The 24,006-nt window shown below is 41.8% G+C and overlaps 1 protein-coding gene across 1 annotated transcript in view; it reads right to left on the bottom strand.

Annotated features, from left to right (window-relative positions):
- Positions 1-12,470: 12,470 nt before the first annotated feature.
- EPM2A (EPM2A glucan phosphatase, laforin) overlaps positions 12,471-24,006 on the bottom strand; it is a 50,138-nt gene continuing 38,602 nt past the window's right edge. Inside the window, exons 3-4 of the mRNA XM_063125696.1 lie at positions 20,730-20,971; positions 12,471-14,235 (exon numbers count right to left, since the gene is read on the bottom strand). Of these exons, the coding sequence (XP_062981766.1) occupies positions 13,961-14,235; positions 20,730-20,971 (517 nt within the window). The 3' untranslated portion in view covers positions 12,471-13,960. The remainder of the gene's footprint in view (positions 14,236-20,729; positions 20,972-24,006) is intronic.

The raw sequence follows: 24,006 nt of genomic DNA, 5'->3' as shown, positions 1-24,006 counted from the left end.
CACAATATCATATTCCTGTTTTATTACTGTATCAGGATATTTAAAATTATTATAATGAATGTTATGGTTATAAGCTGCCTTGGGAGACTCCTTCCCCGAAGGGTGGTCTAGAAATAAATAAATAAAGCCTCAATTCCCATGATGTTGATCACTGACTTGGACATTCAATATTTATTTTATTTTAATTTTAATTTTTTTATTTTATTTATATCCCGCCTTTTCTCTCTCTCCAAGGAACCAAAGCGGCATACACAATCCTCCTCCTCTCCATTTTATCCTCACAACAAGGTTGGGCTGAGAGTCTGTGACTGGCCCAAAGTCACCCAGTGGGTTTCCGTGGCCAAATGGGAACTAGAACCTGGATCTCCAGACTCCCAGTACAACACTTTAGCCACTACACCACACTGGCTTTCCAATCACATGGAGACACTATTTCACGCAAACAATACCTCTATGCAAACCCAGCCTGGCTGCTAGATGACACCTCACACGCTGCCCTATATTTATCGAGATCACCTTGTCAGTCTTTGTCCCGTAGCTGATGACGCAGGCCGTTGCCTGTAAATGTTAGCATCGAGGAAGCCAATGAGCTCTGCACAGGTTTTGTGTTGCCATTGTAACAGGAACATTGTATGGGAATAATTTATGGTTACCACACTTGACTGTTGCACCTAAGCATGTCTAATCAGATTTTTGTTTACTTGTCTTACGCTACTGATCACAGATAGCAAGGAGAAGGCAAAGAGAAACTGAATTGGGTAAATTTATGAAGGTTATTTTATGATTTAATTTGGCACATTAACGCTCTTTCCTTTCCTTGGCAAGTAAACTTCTGAATATTTGATGAAGTATTTCTTTTATGGTGCTTCATTTTTATTTGCTCTTCAAGTCAGATTCACTGGAGGAAGCATCTTTAGAATTCCTTTTTGGAATGAATGTTGAATTCATTACATTTGCCCCTTCCCTTTTTTGTGTGATTGCCATGTGTGTTTATTTATAACAAAAAAGCATGCTGGAGAATGGGTGGTTCTGTTCTGGGAATATCTGTCTGCAGAGGTTATGGGGAGAGACACTGCACTATGGATGGAGGGCAGGAAGCTTTTAAAATGAAAGCTGAGATGCTCAGGATGCAAATTTCTGCTGCAGTCCCACAGAATCACAGCAAAATCAGCCCCCCTGATGATTACTGAGCAGCGCCTAGCAGAGTCGCTTTCTATGTGTGACGGTGCATATGAATCCCAGAGCTTCCACAGGATTGCTGGAACAGAAGCAGGATAAGAATAAGCAGGAGACATTCGTCATGATAACAGAACTCCCCTCACATTGGGAGCTATTTTTATGATCCTGTCTGACAAATGCGCTCTGGGAATGCGCTCTGCATACGTTCAGAGGCAATTTGTCTTTGGGCCCATAGCACAAAAAACCGAAAAACAAACAAACCATTGTTGTATGCCATCTTCATTTGCAGAACTGCTGATTGCTCGGGATTTCTGGTATTTTCTGCAGCAAGATTTCTGCTCTGCATGTACATGGATATTTTAAAATGCATGTGAATGCATATTTTACGACTGAATTTTCTGGAGAACACTGTTGTAGCAACTGTGTTTCTTGCAGCAATCATGATGTATTGTGTTGTCCTCATTGCTTTTATTATGTTACTATTTATTAAAGGTGATGTGCTTCATGTATTTTTGGGCAGCTGAGCAAAAAGGACTAAGATCTAATCAATGAAGGTCAGATCTTGATCAAAGGCAAAAGATGACCTGTCATGCACTCCTGACAGAAGAGGACCTTTCACTAGCCAGCTGGGGCAGGAGGTCATTGATGAAGAGGGCAGGAATTGAAACAGTCAACCAGGAAAGCACAGGAGACAAACAAGAAGAAATTGTTGCAGGTTGCGATCAGCCAGTTGATGCAGGAAGAGGTGGCAGTAAGATGACAAGGGCCACAGGTAATAGTGAGGTGAGTCACTAGTGAAGGCTGCAGCATGGGGAGAGCTCCAAGTGCAATGTAGTAGCTTCAGCAAAGATTCATAACGAACATATACAGAGCTTCCCTCAGCTGGAGAATGACTCATGATGGCCAACACCACCCCTTCTAAAACAAAGGTGAAGAGGGTTCAAAGTCTTGTTCTTACTTGCAGACAGGTGCTACAGCACTGTTGAATTGCCTCAAATAGTGCTTTTTGTCTCTTCAACCATAAGTGTCATGGGGAGTGAACAGCTTAAGGTGGTTGGTAGGCTGATATTGCAAGGATTCCAGACTCCTCACCTGAAGATTTTGAACCGCTAGTCAAAATTCAGCAGTTGACAGCTTCTCTTCCTTAGAGAGGTCTTCTGAGGGTTCCTTCACAGAATCAGTTTTGGATGCTTTGGGGCATTGGAAGATCTCCAGAGCAAGGGGACTATCTGAGGAGTCCCAGCATTGATCCACAACAATATCAGCATTGTTTTCTGCCTACTGCCGAATTTTAGTAAACATTTATCCACATTTCTGCTGCTCTCAATTGCAAAAAATAAATAAATGGGCTAACTGTATTACTTATTTCAAAGCTGAGTTCATAACTGGGAAATTATTTCCCTATTTCCTACAGCAACAGAGGCCACAACTTACCATAGAGCAGGGGTTGGAAACCTGTGGCTAACCAAATATTGTTGAACTCCCATCAGCCCCCAGCATGGCCAATGGTCAGGGATGATTGATTGATTAATTAATTAATTACATTACATTTCTATACCGCCCAATAGCCGGAGCTCTCTGGGCAGTTCACAAAAATTAAAAACATTCAAAGTATAAAACAACAGTATAAAACCATAATATAAAATACAATATAAAAGCTCAACCAGATAAAAACAGCAGCAATGCAAAATTACAAATTTAAAACACCAAGTTAAAATTTATTTATAGACTATTAAAATGCTGGGAGAATAAAAAGGTCTTCACCTGGCTTCTAAAAGCATATAATGTAAGTGCCAAGCGAACCTCCTTACGGAGCTCATTCCACAGCCAGGGTGCCACAGCAGAGAAGGCCCTCCTCCTGGTAGCCACCTGCTTTAATAACATCTGGAGGGGCACAGTTTAACCACTCTGCAACAGAGAGAAGGAGGAACATGATACCAGACCTGGATCTTGCTAGAATCATATTATCAACAGAAATACAAATTACTGATCTAAGATTTATAGCACACACCAAAACCAGTAGTGCTATGCATTTTGGAAAGTGTATTTTATTCTAATTGTGGCTCACATTTATTTTTCTTGTTGATTTTGTTATATAACTTGCTTGTTTTTTTGTAACCCATTTGGAAGTTTCTGTACTATTTTCATTCTCTCTCTCTCTCTCTCTCTCTCTCTCTCTCTCTCTCTCTCTCTCGTGTGTGTGTGTGTCTGTGTCCTCTAAACTTTTATGGAATGTATTCTTCTACAAATGTATAAATAACTGACTTAACCTGAATTCTGCAGGCCACCGTTTCCACACTCCATGAAGCAAAGCCAGGCTTCCAAACTTCATTTTCCATTTCTTAACTCATGTCGAAATTGCTCTCCTGCAGTTCACAACTCTGCATGAATCCTTGAATCTCTCTGACCTCATTCTGCTTTTTCTGTGTCCTCCCTGCACCCCCCTCCATTCCACCAGCCTATTCTTCCTCTTCTGCTTGCTCTGTCCATGTTACCCTTTGTTTAAGGTGATTAACTTGTTTGTTCTACCTCAGTTAACTAGGATACTTCTCTTCTGTCAGTCTGCTTTCCTTATAATATTGCTTCCCCCTTCCTCTCTGCCTGTCTCTCTGACAGAGCAATCCAATAGTCCTACTTCGCCAGCAGCAGGCTTACACCAGTGTAATGTCTGCATAGCTTAGTTTGGATCCTATGAACTCCCAGCAGAAAAGCTGAGGAAAAAACTGACAGTGCCACAAAGAAGAGAGGATGTTACAGCAACAACAGCCGCTCTTCCAGTATCCATGGTGACACCACTGACACACACCAATCACAGTGAGTGTGATGCCCACAACCCCCACATATCAGCCAGGCATGGGAGGTGCTGCAGTGTTAGTCAGAATCCTAAACTCCATTGCAATGATGTGAGAGAAGATGGAGGGAGGAGGGGTTGGGGTGGGTGGGTTGGCTCTCCATTGACTTCAGTGACAATGTTTTAACTTATACCAGGGATATTTATTTATTTATTTATTTATTTATTTATTAAAACATTTGTATCCTGCCCTATATCACTGGGATCTCAGGGCGGCGTACAGATAAAATCAGAACAATGTAAACATAAATAATATACACAGCTAAAAACGTATAAATCATTAACAAATTAAAATCTGGTGCCGTGATAGGTAACCTGGTGCCCTCCAGATGTTTTAGACTACAACTCCCACCAGCCCCAGCCAGGCCAATAGTCAAGGACTATGGGAGTTGTAATCCAAAACATCTGGAGGGCACTGGGTTGCTTACCCCTGACTTACAATGTTTCTCTTGCTAACATAATATAAACCTGGCGTAGGCCACGAATATGGTCTGAGGAAGTTTAGGTTTGCATTTAAGCTCCTTCCCCGGGATATGATCCCAATGCCAGGAATATCTGCTACCTTTTGCTCACTGTGGTGGTAGTGGGATTGGACTGGTACATTCCCACCACCTACACAAGCTGCAATTCTAGAGCACAGATAACACCTCCTCCCACAATTCCTGGCTCTAAGGAAAGACCCCTCAGAGTCAGGCATTTGGGCCTGACTGAACTGCTCCAGCCATTTTTAACATCCAGTGCAGCTCTTCAGAAACTGCCCACCCCCTGCCCTCTGGATCACACTGAGGGGATTCTCAGGGTGAGCCAGAAGGCAGGTGGCTGCTCTAGAGAGCCCACTGGTTGCTCTCTTCCTGCAGCATTTACTGCAGTAGGGTAGTGGGTCTGTTGGAGCTCTCTGAAGCACCTGCTGATGTGCCACCAGGCCGCAGCTCCAGAGGCCCATTGGTTCTGCTTTTCTGCAGGGCTCTCTGGAGCACCCATTCACTTGGCAGCACCTATCCTGTGGTACCTGTGTGCATGGGCTCCTGGCTAACGGTAGGGTGGGGAGGGCATAATTCATCACTCCTCCTGCTGTGCCACCTGAGGTGGGGGTTTCACCATACTTCATGGGAGGGACAGCCCTGGAAACAGAAGATGGCACAGTTTTTGTTCTTTTAAAAGCATTTCAACAATGCAACTCTCCAGTGTTAGAGCAAATAAGCTGGTGCCAGGCCTTAGTAAAATAAATTTGACAGTTTATATGCCTTTTCAGCCTGTCATCTAAATAAGCATTATGTGGCTAGATCTACACTACTGAGTTATAGCAGTATTGAATTGCACTGATAACTGTTGAGGCACAGGACACATTCCATGTACTGCTTTAATACTGTTATATCCTGCTTTTTATTCCACATTCGTAATGATTTGACACAAGGTGTAGAGCTGGAACTGGATTGTAATGTCTCCTTCCCTTGCTCAGAGCATCATCACATGAGCATTTTATAGCTTGCTTGTTACTGGCCTCTCACAGTGGGTCCTTTTGACAACACTGTCTGCCTCCTGTGTTTCCCACTCCTTCTGCTCATTTTTCTGTCACAAAAAAGACCCAGAAATCCTCCTCCTTTTTTTCTTTTTTTGGCTGTAAAGAAACTTGCCACCATTTCCTGCTCTGTGCAGGAGAAGCAGCGCAATAAAAAAAAGCCACTGAATGGGCCAGTGGTTGTTGCTGGCTTCCTCTTTCTTCCCCATGTGAAGACAGAGGAAGCATCTCGTCACTATTGTGGAACAGAAGCAGGCAGCAAAGCGATGGTAGGGAAACACGATTTCCCACCTTCTGATGACACTCTGTTTTTCAACTGTAATTTGTGAAAATGCTGACATTGTCCTTGACAAATAATTAAGCTTTATCATGTAATCCTTCTGTTCTCAAATCTGTACTTTGGCCTTAATGAAATAAAACTTGGGGTTGCTTCTTCTTGTGTTGTATTTTTGAACTTCATGAGTGCTCGTGCATACCATTCCTACGCTATCCTGTGCAAAATACATGAAGGGAAGGGCAAAAATACATGAAGGGCAGTTCCGTTGAATGCAAGAAGTTCCAAGTCAAGTCCTTGGCAGCTCCAGGTAAGGATTGAAAAATCTTCTTCCTGAAACCCTGCAGGCCCTGTGTAAACATTACTGAACTAGAATCAGCCTTCCCCAACCTGGTGCCATCTTGATGTTTTGGACTACAACTCCCAGCATTCCTGACTATTTGCTATGCAATCTGGAGCTGATGGGAGTTGAAGTCCAGAACATCTGGAAGGCACCAGGTTAAGAAAGTCAGAGCTTGATGGACTGAGGGACTGATCCTATGAGAGAAAGAATCCAGAATCTAAAATGCTCATGTGCAAGGCTGTGTCCGCTACATAAGGTTTTGGTGATGTGCCATAAGCAGAACAGGGGTGGAGACTTGTGGCCTTCCAGATGTTGTTGGACTACAATTCCCACCATCCCCAACTCCCATCAGTCCCATCCAGAGAGATACAGGTTCCCCTCCCTTGAACTAGACGCTATGCAGCATGTACCCACATTGAGTCCGATATCTTCAAAACAGGGCTGGCCCTACTGTTAGGCAGGGTGAAGCAGTCACTTCTGGTGGCATTTTTTGGGTGGCAGCAGCAAGGAAAGAGCTGTGGGGTCATGTGACCTGCACTGCACTGCCTAAGCTAGCTTGCTGCCCTCAGGAGATTCATTTGCCAGTCTGGTCGGCTTTCATACATGGAATAGGGCACCATCTTGTCCCTTGCTTCTGGCAACAAAATGTTTTGGGGCAGCCCTGGTTCAAAGTTCCTGTTCATTAGTTCTGTCTGGAGTTTTAAGCAGCAGTGCTATTCCTGTGAACGAATTCCAGCTTTATATGCTTATTCATTGTCTGACTCCCCAAGGTACTTTGGCATAGATGACCTGTCTTTACTCTTACATCAGTCTTCCTCATTGTCTTTGCAAAATGTTTCTCACTTTGAAATCATGTTAATGGGTTAATACTCATTTCAGGAGTTCCCCCCCCTATCCCCCCAATACATTAGCACCTTTGTGCTACGCTTCTAAGAGGAGCTGTACAAAGACATTAGTTACATAAATGTACTCATCCTTTCAGTCAAATAGCATAAACAGGCTTTTGTATGGAAATTGCTAATGACCCAATCAGCAGAACATGTTTCAAAATAGGTTTTTAATAGATAAGTACTGGATCCAGGCTTATGTTGTAATTATGCTACTGGCGAAAAAGTTGAGCTTTATGAGACAACCGCTTTGTGTGGGTGGTAGTCTGATAGAGGAGTACACACTTTATCATTTGCATTTCTAGTGCTAGCTAAATTCATCGGATGGGTAATCTCTCCCAATCTTACCCTTGTCATGCCTAAATAGATACTCATGTGTGGCTAATTGCAACAGAATGTGGGTGGGAATCCAGCCACTCCTAGGAACTTTGAAGTCCCACTGATTGCAACAGCCAAAATGTAAAAATGTACTTAACTTGTCCACTGTAATCAATGGAATTTAAAATTGTTTCATTTTGGGGTGGATTGTTCCATAGTTTGCATTCCTCATACAATGGGGCAAACTCATTTTTGAAAGTACAAGAGACGGATGGTTTAGGCTGTGGCTAGGGATGTCAGCAAAATTTGCAATGGAGTCAAATGAGTTCAGATTTCTATGTATCGGACCCACGGATTCCACAGCGTGCCCGTTTTTCCTGACTCCCACAGATTTCCCACACTTCTGGAGCATTCTTAAAAAAAACTTTCTGGAATTTTACGCAAATTTAGTTGTAGAAAAATACATAAATTAAAAAAAAAACCAGCAGCCAAAGAATGCAAATTTCCCCATAGGCTAAAACCATGAAGATACACATTTTGAGGGGATGCACATGGTTTCTCTGTGTGTGTGTGTGTGTGTGTGTGTGTGCATGTGTGTGTGTGCATGCACATTTTTCAGGGATTTGTGCACTTTCACAAGTGTGAAATAGGGTAAATAGCTGCTGGGAAGGGGATTGATTTTCATCGAGACCACTATCCCTATTGTGGGACAGAAGCACAATTCAAAGTGATGGGAGGGAAATGCAATTTTCCCCCATCTGAAGAAGCTCAAAGGGTTAGATCCAGAAATATGCTGGTGGAAGAGCCCCAAAGAACTTTACTTTCCTCACCTCTCTTTTGTCCAACAGCCCCCAAACCCAAAAGGCTGTTCCAGGGATCAGGGAACTTTGTTGAATGAGTTCATTTGTGGTGTGAGGTGCTGAGGGGAAAGGTTGCTGTTGTTATTGTTTTCCAAAACTTGAGCAAAAGCACCTTCCATCAGTGGGAGTTCCATTTACAGAAGATTCGCCCTTCACACTCAGCCTCCTACACCACAGCCCATCTGATTTAGCATGATCCCCTGACCCCTTTGGGGGCTCATGGGGCTGCCAGGAGGAAGAATGGCAGGAAAAGCATGTACCACCAGCCATCTTCTACCGGTGTGTTTCTGGATCTAAGCCAAGATGTTTGACTTGTTGAATGATTTTAGGCTCCTTCACATGGAGCCTATGTAGTGTGATCAAGATCGGTTACTCACTGAAGTTTACAGGTCCTTTTCATGATATTGTCATCCTTTGGTGCCTCTCCCACCATTTTTAAGCTTTATTCCACCATGATTTAACTCGCCAAAAATGCCATAACAAATATACAGCCATCAAAGAGCTGGTGTATTTCTAGGATGGTGCAATATTGTTTCAATGTTGCAGTTCCATCTGCTAGCTGTATAAACGGAACATATGTCACTTCCCACAAAGGAAGCGGCTAAAAAAGGGGGTGAGGAAAAGGAGGAGCACATGTATTGTACCCATTGTCATTCTGGAAAGACCCTGCAAGAAAAAAAGCCCAGGTAAGGATGGGGGATTTCTGCTTTAATGTAGAGAAGTGTTGACATTTTCCAATATGACTGTTCCTGTCTTCTTTCTGGATTTACCGAATGGATCTGCTGGCGTGATTTTGGATCAAAGTCAACATGCTTGTCTAGGTGAGTGATGTTTAGTATGCTGTTCTTGTATTCTTACTAGATTTATCTAATGAAAGCAAAAAACAATTGTAACAAGCACATGTTGGAAGAACCTGCTGCATCAAAAGGTTAATTGACAAACCCAAATTTAGTCCTGGGGCTGCTCCGCTCCAGGATTATTTTTGTGCTGGTCTAACTAATAGTAAGCACATGCCAAGCTGGTGATGAGCTGGCAAATATGGACTGAAGTTGGTGCCACAAAAACTGGAGGAAGCTGCAAAGTGTGTCTACATCATACTGTGAGCTTGCTTCATGATTGGAAAATATACACAGCATGAATTGGCTGTGGACTCAGCTAGACTATGATCATTTAAGATGACAAAAAGACCTTAAACATTCTGAAATAAATAGGTTGCATAGTGGTAGATTATTCTTTTCTGTAATGGTCAGCAGCCTCTCCACTCCTACAAATACTCTTAACTGCTCTTGTAAATATTAACATCTAACAGTACAAACCAAAGAACAAATAATCCTGGCGCTGATCCTGGCTGCACACCAGGCAAAAACTGCAGTTTGCGTAAGTATCATAAGATTTTTATTTACCAATAATAGTAGTGCACTTTCAAGTATTTAATGACATATGTTAGCACAAATTCAAGATCATAAATAAAGGGTTGCCCAAATACCCAATTCAAATAATATTGATTCCCATGTTTATATGCCAGGGAATTTGAATGAATAATAAAAGACAATATATAGATTTAAAAAGCATCGCGTAGATAGTCAACACAAATGAAATTGACAGTGACCCTCCATCATGCTAGAAGCTGAGGTATATGCTTGTTAAAACCAGAGATGCTTCTGGATCTACATATGCGTGCATGCACACACACACACACAAAGTGAATTTCCTTCCAGATGTACTGGTTCCAATTGACCTTGTCCTTGGCATAGACCATAGCCAAACTGTTTGCTTTTTGCAATTCTTTCAGTTTAGATTTCACAGATTTCACACATACACGCAGTTTCTTTTGTTTGTGTCAATTTCTTTTTCCTCATTTAGGCAAGCCACATTCTCACGTGAGGATAGTATTAAAAGAGAAGGCACTTTTTCCCTTCTTTTTTGATGACCATTTAGGGGCTGAAACAATTCATAGGAACACAGAAAACTGCCTTTTACTGAGTCAGACCATGGGCCCATCTAGCCCAATATTGTCGACACTGACTGGCAGTGTCTCCCCAGGGTTTCAGGCACGATTCTTTCCCAGACCCCTTAGCCGGGGACTGAACCTGGGATGCATGCAAAGTATGTGCTTTACCACTGAGCCAGATAGGAAATGCTGCCCTGTAGGTGCTGCATGTAAAATGGCCTCCAGCATCCTCCCCCTCCAGTCAGTCCTTGAGATACTAATGAAGATATGGAGCCTGTTTGGCTTCCATATTATTTCCTCTACCTTAACTGTCATCGGATAAGATCTTGGGACCAGCACAGTAATCCTCATGGCCCCACCCCAAAGGCTATAAGCTACTGCTGAATTTTCAAATGAGAAAAACAGAGTACAGTTCTCTATTTATAGGTGTTATTTTTACATTTCATTGAAAAGGGACTATAAATATGAGTTAAATTAAGCTTGCCCGTTGGCACTGTTGCTCATCTCATGAAAGCCTCCCCCTTTAAATCAAAATCTGTGAGCTTGAATCCCAGCCTGGTCTTTTCTAGTTTTGACTCTACCCTACAGTTAACACTGTCACTACAATTTTAAACATCACATTCATTGTTACTGGCATGCATTTCCATTATCGGCTTGGAAGGAAACATTTGGAGAAAAATAGAAAACTTTGCAGGCAGAAGGATTCTGCCCCTAAGTCAATTGTTTGGATGGCAGAGGAACACTTCCAGGTTGTTGAATGCAATGCTTAACATCTACCAAGATTGGGGCGGGGAGCGCTAAAGCTGAGAGTGAGTGGCTCACAACAGCCCCTGTAATGATGGTGCAGTGTTGTATAGTCATGACGGCACAAGTAATGACCGTCCGGTTTTGTTAACTCCCATCAGTGCAGAGGGGAGCAGTCCTGAGGCTAACAGCATGTCTTGCAACAACAAGGTGTTGGCTGTTAAATAAATTGGGAACAATTATCACTGGGGCCTGAGCTAACAGGATGGGACCTTTCCATTAATAAAACAAATGCTAGTGAGATAATGCTCAGGGAGGCATGCTGGAGGGAAAAATAATCCCAGTATTTTTAAATGCAGTGTCGTGTGTGTGCCTGTCTTGCCAAAATGGTAAAACACACACACAAGCAAAAGGAACAGAACGTTGCAGCAAGCAAGTTTATGAAATTAATTACAGGAATTCTCCTTGGAAATTCAAGAGACAGAGAGAACAGAACCCGGGCTAGAGTCAACACATGAAAGAATTATGGGCTGAAACGTGGGAAACCCACCCACTCCTTGTGAAATCAATGTTGGCACTGGTAGACATTAAATTCAGATTAAAAATAATGAAAATGGGATTTCACTAAAATGGCCACAGATTTGAGCTTTTTGGAAGCACACAGGAGGACAGGCTTCTCGCCCTTGTTATGTTTGATTCCAAATAATAATTACCTGTGAAAAAGGCATGTAACAGCACATATTCTCTATAAGTGGATTTCCTAGTTTAAATGGAGGGAATAGTGTCCAATAGAGAGGCACTCAATTTTGTGGGGAGCAAGGGGTACAAGCCTGAGGCTTAATCAATAACTGCAACATCCAATGATAATTTACAGGTGTGACACAGACACCAGATAGCAAATATCATATATAGAGCATTTGTATCACCTCAGATCATTTAAAATACAATCATCTTAGACCAGTGAGGGTGATGAAGGGATGGAATCTGACTTCTTTATGTGAATTCCTGCTGGTTCAGAAACCACATGTGCAAAATGGGGCTGTGAACATGATTGTTATAACTGGATTAATCCAGGTCTCAAAGTATGACCTCTGTCATTGGATCGGAGCTGCATGGCCAGTGCTAGAAACCAAATGATCAGTAAGTCCACCTTTGGCATTGACTTTCACCTATTTAGACAGAATCCAGGATCTGCATGCCTCTTTGGATCAGAACTTTTCAATGGAAGCATTCCATTCCATTTTGTCTCCATTACTGAGTGCTGAGAGTCAATCAGACCTCAGTCAATCAGAACAAGAAGATACTTTCTGCTCTAAAAGAAGTTTTTGTTGTTGTTAGGATCACACAGGACCTCAAACCTAGTCACAGGGAAACTCCCTAAGTCAAAAGAATGGGGTTTCAGTTTTCTTAAATTGAAAATAAATATATAAAAGTAAAATAAATTCCATTTTTATGGGACATGTCGATGGTGATGTGAGCTGAAGACTGTTTTTAATCTAAGTAAGATATATAAGTGATCCTAACATATATCATATATAATTTTATAATATACAATTTGTATGATATTGGATAAGATTGTAGGTATAATTCAATATCAACAGACACAACTGTCAGTTTTAAGGGTCTGCAAAACTCCATCTTTTCTCTTTCCCTTTCTGTCTTTCCTTATGATTTCCGTCTTTTTGTATCGCCCATCCCAAATTTCATGCCTTTTTTTCTCTTTTTTGGCTTTTCTCTCTGTCTTTGATTTTGTCTCTCATAGCCATTACCTGCTTTATACTGAGGCAAGCATTCCCACAGTTCTTCTGATCCAGCTAATACCATCATCAGATAGAAAGTGGTTTCTCCCTGTAGGGCAGCCCTACCAAGAGCATTAAAAAAATTCTGAAAGAGGTAGAGTGCTGCACCTACTGTCTAGATAACACAACGCTCTTGTATCATACATGTACAGCCTAACACATGCTTCAGCAGGCAAGCCATGGGAAGCCCCCACATGATGATCTCTTTTTGAGGCACAGTATTAAACTACCAACAAAACAATTCCCCAAACCAGAGATCTTATGATCCAGAATAATCTAATAAAACCGTCTGCTTTCAGTACATTAAGTCTACACAACAGGAATTACTCTTTTAAATTCCTAAGCATTTGAAATAAACAAAGAAGAAAAGAAGTTAGTTTTTAAAGTGATATTTAAAATACAAATCATTCTACATATTGTAATATACATTTTTATTCATGCATAACAAACGAAGGTGCTGATCTACACAAAGTCCTTGTTTTTCTCATTAATTCCCACTTCATTATAATTCCCATTTGCCAAGAACTCTGATCTCGGTTCCCTTTGAAATGATCAAATAATCCGGACTGCCCAGGTGTGGGTGTGGGGGTCCATGTGTGGGAAATCTGTTAAGGTTTATTAGTTTTGTAACTGCTTTCTCTGTAAACCAGTCTTCTTCCTGTCCAATTGTATCTCTTCTTTTACACACTTCACATCACCCATCCTCATTATTATTTGAGGGTCTCACTGAGTGAGGAGTGGACTAGGAAGTTTAGAAGTATTTCACCCTGATCTACCTAGGAGCTCTGGAAGTGGAACTAAACACACACAACCAGGTGCTAAAATTGCCTTTCCTTCCCTGATTCAGATTCCAGTGTGTTGTTGTTGTTGTTGTTGTTATTGTTGTGTCCTTTTAAAAAAATCTATGATACTGTTGATCAATTGTTTGTAAAGGAGAGGGGGAGCTGGATTTAGCTCCCCCTGCTTCCCCTCTCAAATAGTTAATCAATGCGCCAAACAGCTAATCAATGTTATTACTCCTTTCCCAACGCGGCTGCACAATCTGGGCCATGCGCATTCTGTCAAATCAAAGCTCTAATGCCTAATTGTTTGGGTGGAAATCAAAATGCAATCAGAAGGGCCCCGTCCACATCATGCCGTCATTTCTTCATGTAGTGATGCCATTTTTGGAGCCGGAGCCGTGATTTCTCAAGAGCATGGGTTTTGCAGCATTCTAGCGATTCTTTCTTTTTCTGCTAAGGCTTGTAAGAGGAACGAAGAGGTCCAAATTTCTGAAGGAAGTCCTCCTCAGCACGCACCAGAGCTTCCTCATCAATGTAGACAGCTGCTCTCCTGGAGGCCACAAAATACTGCACTTTCCTCAAGTTCCATCCCAGCACATATTTTAACCAGCCACAGACCGCAGCTGTAGACCTGCCAACGCCGGCATTGCAATGAACGTAGACGGTGTGCCCGTTCTCCAGCAAGCCGTGCAGGAGACAGACTGCCTGAGGCAACATCTGTACTCTACCTAGGATTAAAAAAAGGACAATTGTCAAATGAGTCCCTCCCCGCCAAAAATAAGATGTTAGAAAGACTGGCAGCGGGGTGTTTCTAAAAATGTTTTTCGCTTTAAAATCATCGTCCTAGAGAGGGTGAGATACAGTGTGCTGGAATTTTTCATTGGTAAAAAAAGAGAATAAACAAAATTGGTCCTTTAGTCTTGTGAACTGTAATTAAATATTGCTTTACAGCAGCCTTCGCCGACCTGAAATTTACCAAATATCTTCTGCCCTCCTGATATTTGACTACAACTCCTATCATTCTCAGCATATCCAAATGCTGATGAGGATGCTAGAAGTTGATGTCCAACACATCTGGAGGGTACTAGGTTAGGGAAAACTGCTTCGCGCCAGTGACAGGTCAGAGATTTGCAGAAACAAAGGATTTTGAATTCACTGGGTGGGTCCTAAACCTATCAAAGGGCCTGTTGAGAGAGTCTATATAATGTGCTTAACCCTCCTGATATAAGTGGGCCTTAAGTGAGCAAAACTGTGTGCTGAGTTGGAGTCTATTAGATAAGTACTAGACAATTCATTGTAATCAGAAGAGGTCCCCTTAATCCAACTGTGGGCAACCTTTTCACTGCCAATGGCTGCATTCCCTCACCTGAAATCTGCCGGTGGGGGGGGGGGGCACAATGTGGGTAGGACCAGTGTGGGTAGGGCCAGCATGAGCATTGGGTAGGCTAAGGCCCCCATGTATCCATTTACAAATATGCCCACCCACATCCCACACCCACATATACACACCATCTTCTCTCTCTCTCTCTCTCTCTCTCTCTCTCTCTCTCTCTCTCTCTCTCTCTCACACACACACACACACACACACACACACGGGGGTGGGGAGAGAGAGAGAGAGTTTTTCTCTTTGCTCAGGAGATTTTGCTCAGTTTTTAAAGCTCAGCTAAAAATGTTTCTTTTTTCTAAAGCTTTTAAAACTTGATTTTGATCTTACTTTTTACTGTTAGTTTTACTCTACCCTGTGCCTGTCTGGTGCATTCTCTTCCCCTTCTTATTGTTTTATTATGATTCTATTAGAATGTAAGCCTATGCGGCAGGGTTTTGCTGTTTTATTGTTTTACTCTGTACAGCACCATGTACACTGATGGTGCTATATAAATAAATAAATAAATAAATAAATAAATAAATAAATAATGAATCTGCTCTGGGTTTCAGTCAGAACCACTCAGGTGGGAAGCACCTTGCATAGCTCTTTTAGAGGTCTGACTGTTTCTGTCTGAAACTTGGAGCGGATTTACCATCCCACTGACAGCTACCAGCCTCTACTGAGGAACACACTTTGGTGGAATCTGTGCCTTTAAAAAGTGGGAAATTCATGGCAGCAAGAGATGTAGGGTTTACACCTCAGTCCTAAAAGAACCAAATAAGATTTCTTCTAATGCAGGCCCAATGATTTTGTTTATTTTAGTGTAAGTGGCAAAACCAGCTCTCTGATTTTTCAGATGACAACTTCCCTTATGGAGAGTGTTAAATATGAGCTGATTAAATAAATTTTAGATAAATGTACTAAAAATTCCACTGATGAGCTAATAAATTAATTCATTGCCGGAAGACTCTCTACAAAGTGAGTAGTTGTTTCCTGCTCAATTAGATGCGTTTAATGTAAATTCTCACCTCCTACCAAACAAGTCGGATTTACAATGAAATACAGCTGCCCAAAATTAAGGCAGAAAGAGAGAGAAGACAATTCATTGATGCTTTGGCACAATATTAAATGGTAATTTGAATCACACTGTAAATTAACCATTACCAACAATGTTCTGCTCTGCATCATCCTTGCAGTGTTGCGTATAAGCTTTTTTGTTTTATTTTGACTCTTTGTGTGTGGGAATAATACCCTGTGTGTAAAATGTTACTTTTTTGCATAGGTCTGAAGTATGGCAAGTGTGTTCTTTTCTACCACAAGCAAACTATCAGATTCCAAACAATACAGTAGATGTGTACTTTTCAACTCGATGATTATTTCTGTGCCAGGTTTAAAGTGGCCCGCCTGCATGGGATGGCTACATCTCATAACAGCCATCAAACAATTAATATTTGTTGTTGCACTTTCCATTATGTAAAGTACTTTACAATTCTCGTCTCATATAACCTGGGACTCATGAAATGAAATGCGGCACACACCGGCCTCTGCCACTGGCCAGGCCACAACTAGGGAGTGGCACCTCTGCAGAGAAGCTCACCAGGCACTTACTTTCTGGTGTCAGGTAAAGAACTTTCAGTTTTCCCAGACATTTTAGAAACTTTTTTTAGTGCTTTTAGATATTTGCATTGTTTTACAACCAGTTCTGGTTTTATTTTTATCTGACTTGTTTTGTATCATGACACTGGGTATTGGATGGTTCAGAAATGCAATAAATAAATATTTGCCTTATTTGCATCTTATTTACAATGCAAGGTTTTTCCCCAAATGGCTGGAAGCTCCCTCTGACCCATTCTCCAGGCTGATCCTTTAATCAGAGACTCAGCCCTAGTAAAATGGATGGAGAAATCCAACCTCCCTGTCAGTGAGACAATGGAAACAGACATGGGGAGTACAGAAGAGGGCATAAAAACTTTGTAATGCCTCCTTCGTGGAAATGGCAAGCAGTAGTTGACAATGCCCTTTGGCAACCACCTGGAGCTTGATAATAATGACCTGGAGAAGACCGAAACGTTCCATAAATATATTCCCCTAATTTTCAGAATTCCCATAGGATAATAATGAATGATTTCTCTTGGGTGCAGATATAACTAAAGAATATATTATTAAAACTGCAGGTACTACAAACTTCCTTTTTTAAAAATGAAGCAATCTCCTGACTTTATATATTGAGGTCCCTCTACAAAGGCTAACCACTCCATTAAGCAAATACTTTTACCTAAGGTGCAGGGAGCGGGGAAGAGTTAACTTGTTTTCGGTTTCCTTCTCACTCCTACTCCATAGTCAGGGGCATGAAACCAAGCAGAGTGTGTGGCCACATGGCCATTGATCCCACCTCATCAAGAGATACGGAATGAGAGCTGGTCGATATTTTTAAAGTAAAAATATGCCCTACTCTAGGTTGTGTATTCTAGAAGCAGTGGGGAGACAGGCATAGGCTAGATCTACACTACTGCTTTATAGTGGCGTCGAAGGGCACTGATGGCTGTTGGGGCACAATCCACATTCCATATATCACTTTCATTGTGTTATTTCCTGCTTTTTATGCCACAACCGTAATGATTTGCCACAAGGTGTAGTTCTGGCCATAGCCATCAGTGATAAATCGTGGTAGTTAGAGAGCAGTGAGCAGCATTAGCATTCAGTAATAGCAGTACTTGAGGACATTCATATAGTAGCACAAGACAGGCTGCCATGGAGCTCTGTATGAGATATACCCTATTGTACTTTTATTTTCAGCCTGGCCTTTCCCAAGGGTGACCATATGAAAAGGAGGACAGGGCTCCTGTATCTTTAACAGTTGCATAGAAAAGGGAATTTCAGCAGGTGTCATTTGTATATATGGAGAACCTGGTGAAATTCCCTCTTCATCACAACAGTTAAAGTGCAGGAGCTATACTAGAGTGACCAGATTTAAAAGAGGGCAGGGCACCTGCAGCTTTAACTTTGGTAATGAAGAGGAAATTTCACCAGGTTCCCCATATATACAAATGACACCTACTGAAATTCCCTTTTCAATACAACTGATAAAGATACAGGAGCCTTGTCCTCCTTTTCATATGGTCACCCTACTTTCCCTCTACCCCACACACCCCTATCTCATATATATTGGCCAGCAGAGCCAGACTTAGTCCTAACTAGATACCACTCTCAGTTATGTGAAAGAAACCCCGCAAATTCCTTAAATGAAATGCTACAATCGGTAGCAGAAGCGCAGCTAGGAAGGGAGGGGGAGAGGCACTTAACCCTTCCCATGCAGTTGTTTTTCCACTCAAAATTGCACTTTTGTTATCCTATTTTTCCCAGCAGCTGTTCTCCTCCCACTTGCAGTTTCCCAAGTCTGTTCTGAATTAAACACAAAAGCATCAGTACAATATTCACCACAACACCGAGTAACATCGAGTTCAACACTTAGAGCAGCCATCCCCAATGTGGCACCCTCTAGACTAACTGCTAAAGGCCATTGTTGAGTATATAATTATTATTTTTAATAACACTGACTTCCAATAGAGATACAGACCCTGGTCTCTATTCCTTGTAGCCCCTGCAAAAAGGCTGTTGTTCATCACCAGATATGCTTCTAAAACATACACCTTTAATACAACGGAGTGAAGACTAGGAATGAGTAGAACCTACTCACAGAGGATAAGCCAGGTTCAGTGGGGGAAACTAAGGCCAAATGATTCAAACAGACTGGGCAGGATTGATGGATCAACACAATGGCAACTAAAAATAGCCCAGACAGGACCACAGGACAGCTTCCTCCTGATTCTTGTACAGTAGGGAAAGAGAGTTGTTTCGGCCTTGGGCACAAATTGCCTTCTGCTTCATTCCTGATGGCCAGATGATGTCAGGGGGGAGGGCCTCCCTCCCTAAGTCTTCCCTTGCCCAAAACACTCCCCCTCATTGGCATCCTTTTCTCCATGCAAAAAGTCTCCCTCCATGCACAGAGGAAGGCCAGCCTCTCTCACTACTTGCTGTGCTAGAGAAAGGCAGAATGAATGAATGAACGAATGAATAATTAGTAGTGATAGAAGCCTTCCAACTATAAGCACCCCAAGTAATTTCAATGGTCCTTTCTTCACTTAAACAATATGGATAGCACTTTAATTACCCTCTGGGCACTCTATTAAACAATAAGTATACACATTTAGTTGCCTTACATCTCAAGACTTAACAGAGGCTGCCAACCCTATTTACCTGGAAACAATGATTCACAGTCCAGTTTATCATTGAAATTAAGGCACCTTTCAACTGTATTTTAATGTTATGAAAGTCTTCAGTCTAAGAGCCAGACAGGGAAATTTAATTTTGGGGTCACAAATATGGGTTGGTTAGAGGAGTACAAGGATGCGAATGTGTCTGTCTTCAAATTATTGATCCCCTTTGCAGAGTAACATTTCCCTAACGGCTTATGGATGCAAGGCCACCTGCCTGACAAAACTGTTGCCCTTCTTTGCTCTCCAGATGTTCTTGCCTTCCAATTAACAAAAAAGGATTGCCTGCTCTCATGCAAACTAATCCCTACTATAAACTGTTCCTCACAGACTCTGCTCCAGCTTCCTTTTCCCAGGAGGTTTCTGTCCTGGCTAGGATGAACCAGCCACTTGGGGGAAGCAATGGTTAATCAGGCACTCAAGGAAGCTATGACTGGCAAGGCATGAGTCACATTCGGTCTGCAGTTATGCGAAGTAAGCAAGAGCACAGCAAGGCAGTGACGGAGCTGAAGGAGCTGCTAGGCTGGCATAGTCCCTCACGAAAGGAGCTCTCATTCCAGCAAGGGTCTAGCAGCAGCTGAGGGTTTAAGTAGGCCATACAGTTCAGTTCCCTCAGAAACTCCACCTCCCACTGGGTACAGACCATAATCTTAAAGGGATCATATTCATTTCTGTAGCTTTAAGCTCCAGAGGGACCTGAGAGGCTATAGGAGAGCCATTCTTGGAGGTGACAGGCGGGTAGAATCCTTGGGCCTGGGGGATGTGTCTGGGTCCCCGAACATCCTCCATGGAGTCAGGTGGCCAGCATCTGTTGGGATCTTTGGAGTAACCTAGGGCCATGACAGTTACCAGTTTAGGACCTAACCTAAAGCAAAGTGCATCATGAAGAGCAGACTTCAGATGCATGAAAGTCATGCTGATTGACTTTAATCAATTGTGATTCTTTAACAGTTTTTTGGCACATCTGGTTCCTGGGTCAAAAAGGAAATATTTAACGTGGTAAAGTTGAGATCAATCCTGCTGCTATACTTAATGGCACAACTGTTTATATATGTGGCAATATCCAACATTATGAAATAAATCACTAGATGTTTTAAGTACTACTCATAAAATTATAATCCACTGGAGAACCATGATTTCTTCCTCTATTATTGTTGTGTACTATTGTTAATCTCTACAACAAAGGTAGAGCTTTTCTTCAAGTGTCGTTCAGCATCAAGTGTATTCAGAACGTTCCAAGAATGCTCAATGGATAGTTAACCACATTAATGATTTAAATAAGCTCTTGCTAAATCCATAGAACACTCCAAGGATAGTTTTGCTATATGTCATGCTTATCTATAAACAAATTGCATGGAAGATAACAATACAAAACTTCTAAAGCTATGTGAATGTTAAAGGCTAACCATTCACATAATACAACTATATTCCTGAATGGATTTTGTCCTCTCAGTGTGTCTACCCTAGTTCTACCCAGAGTAGACCCACTGAAATGAATGGGATTTAAGTGGGCCTATTCTACGTAGGATGAACACTGGATACAGCCATACTTATTCTACTAGAGGAGGAACGTAAATATTACCTTCGGTACTCATGTCTGGTGTTGGCATCCAAACATAGGCAAGGCCTTCCTCTTTATACAGCTTCATGAGAACTTCTGGGCTCATAGGTTCTGGATAGCGGTTGCATCCCCAGGAATTCTGAACAACATCCCATTCAGTCTGGAAGTTCATTACTGCTGTAATCCCCAACTCATGCTTTAACTTCACAGTCACATGCTCCACCTGACGAGGGCAGCTTCCTAACCATAGATTTGGCAAAATCCTATTAGAGAGTGGGGAAAAAGTTAAAATACTGCCTGTTAAAAGACTTGAAGACTTTCTATAATCCAATAACATGACATCAGTACATAGGAAGAACAGTACGGGTTCGTGGCTCCAATAGGAATGCACCCACTGCTGTCTTTCCTTTGTATTTATATTGTTGCACAGGTGGCAGCTGCCCACATTCCTGCTAGCATCAATTTTCTTAGTGGGCACACTGCTTTAATCTTTTAAATCTTATCTCTGCAACCCCACAGATGATCCACAAAACAGCCTCAGTTCCTGTAGGAGAAAGAGTATGAATAGGACACATGTGAAAAGCATTGAAAGACAACCAACAACAAACCACAGCAAAAGAGGAATAGTGAATTTCAACAGAGTTCTCCTGGTTACAACAGTACCCACATTTGCAACTGTGCATATAATAAAGTCTCAAAGCTTGCTGTAGTCAGCAAGAAAATGACTGTCCAAGTCTATGTCATGGCTTCTGACCAGGAGATTTCCTGAAAGAGTCCTCACTACTTCACATCCTGCTGCCTAGAAGAAGCTAAGAGCTGCATAAAATGTCACTGAACTAACAGGCCAGGAAGAGCACTAAGAAGGTGAGGCTTTGGTCTTGATTCTCTACCCCAGACTATAAAGCCTTGGCAGATACTCCAGGCTGTTGCTGAGAAAACATGCTCCTCCTGCAGCAGAATTTCTAAGTGTGGTCTTGATAAGAGTTTATAGCTTCTTAGGAAGTCACCTTCAAACTCTGGCAATCTGTGTAACAGATCACATAACCAATGGGACACGAGTCTAACATTACACATCAGAACTTTGCTATCAGGGGGCCAATCTACACCAAGCAGGATATAACAATTTTAAAACAGTATGGAAACGGTATATGGAATGTGTCCTGGGCCTGAACAATTGTCATAACCCTTATAAACCCTTATAAGCAGCAGTGTAGATCCTGCCAGGCTCTATGGTACTGTAAACAACTAACGGAGAAAAATGTGGCTAAGAATGGACTCACCTGGGAAATCTCACTACCATCACTGGGTTTATTTATTGATTTGGATGTCTAAAATCCAAATTCATCTAGAATTCATCTAGATTAGCCTTCCTCAACTTGGTTTTGCACTTCAACTCCCATCAGCCCCAGCCAGCATGGGCAATGGTCACAAATACTGGCAGTAGTAGTCCAAAACATCTGGACAGCGTCAGGTTGGAGAAGGCAGTCTAGATATTATTAAGCAGAATGCAATGTCCTATTACTTGTCATTTGTACTTCATTAGTACAGTATTCTAGCAACTATTTATTCAGAAGGAAGACAATGTTCTTGACAACTTAAGAAACAGCTTAAGAAACAGTTCCTGACAGCTGGAGAAACTCTCAGCAAAAGTCTTTCTGCATTTGCTACAGAGTAGTATGTTATATGGATAATTGATGTGAAGAGTACAATATGGCATATTTGTTGAACAACCGCAAACTCATGAAAATTGTCAATGTTAGTTATAACAGCAAATTCTACTGTTCTGCCATAGATACAAAACCTGCCTCAGAATGCCACAGTTCATTTGATTGTGCATTAATGAGGGTAGTTTAAATCCTCCATAAAAGAAAAAAAACTGCTTCCCTAGAATGCAATATCTCTGTTTCCCCAAAGTGGTAACTAAGCATTGCACAATTCTCAGTATATGGTATGTTTTAACGAGAGTCAGAAAACAGACATTCAAAAGATACAATCCTTGTGTATTCTTGTCTTCTGCATTTCTTTGTTCTAAGACATTTAGGGAGCAATCCTATGTGCCCGAGACAGCGTCTGGGGGACACAGTATATTTTGGTTTCCTGGATCTGAGCTCAGAGTCAGAGCTCTGTGCTCAGAGCCAGGAAACCACACTCCCCTCCCCCTCATAGCTGGTGCAGAGGGAACCACACCAGCTACTTATCCATGCTTGCACAATGAAATGCAGACAGGGAAAAGGGAGCATTCCTGGGGACAGGGAGGGGAGGAGGCTCGGGTAGCAACCATACAACAAAACCTTTGTCTGCCCCAGCTCTTTTCCTCCCCTTTCCCTGAAGCCTCTGCTAGATGGGCAAAATCGCCTGTCTAGCTTAAATGCAGTGGAAGGCATGAGTCACCTCCTGTTCTACATTGGATACATGTAAGCCTCTGAGTTGGGAGGCTTACATGGATCCAGGGCAGATCCCATAGGATTACACCCTCAGTAACTTTGAGGAAAGAATAGTTGCTCCCTCCCTTCATCTGTGTCCAGCCTCTACGGTATGGGACCCCAACATTTTTGGACTCTTGGGCACATTTGGGAATTTAAGATATTGTTGTGGGCACCAATGCAAAATGTCTAATGATTGGGTTGGGACTTTGGCATCTACCTTTCATGTCAATGGATCTTAGGCTGCCTTCTCCCGTACAATCCGCCACACACACTCAGGTCCTTTGGGAAGAATTTACTCCAGCCAACAAAAACAAGGCTGACAACTATTACCCTGAGGGCCTTTTCTTCTGCTGCTCCCAGTTTGTGGAATGGCTTGCCGGGAGAGATTCGTCAACTTAACAGTCTTCCAGAATTTAAGAAAGCCATAAAGACTGATCTCTTCCAGCAGGCCTACCCAGTTGAATTTTAAGATGCCTGTTTTAATAGTGTGCTGTTTTTAATGATGCACTGTTTTTAAACTTTTGAATTAGTTGTATTTTATGGTGTTTTTATTTGTGTTGTACCCCGCCTCGAACCAGAGGGAGAGGTGGGTAACAAATAAATTTATTATTATTATTATTATTATTATTATTATTATTATTATTAATTATTATTATTATTATTTATTCAGCAAAAGCTTGTTTTGTTTCTATTGGACACCACAATATCTCTTGAATAAGGGATTGTGTAATTCAGCTAATTGCTGACAGTGAAATACAGTGAATCCTTTTTTTTGTGGGGAGGTTATTATTCAGATAAATTTTGTACTGGAACATGAAAATTCACAAATGGTAATCTGGCTTGGGATGCAGAAGAGGACAATATGGAGGCTA

Source organism: Elgaria multicarinata, chromosome 4 (genome assembly GCF_023053635.1).
Source record: "Elgaria multicarinata webbii isolate HBS135686 ecotype San Diego chromosome 4, rElgMul1.1.pri, whole genome shotgun sequence".
Taxonomy (NCBI): domain Eukaryota; kingdom Metazoa; phylum Chordata; class Lepidosauria; order Squamata; family Anguidae; genus Elgaria; species Elgaria multicarinata.
This window is presented reverse-complemented; position numbering and strand designations above follow the sequence as displayed.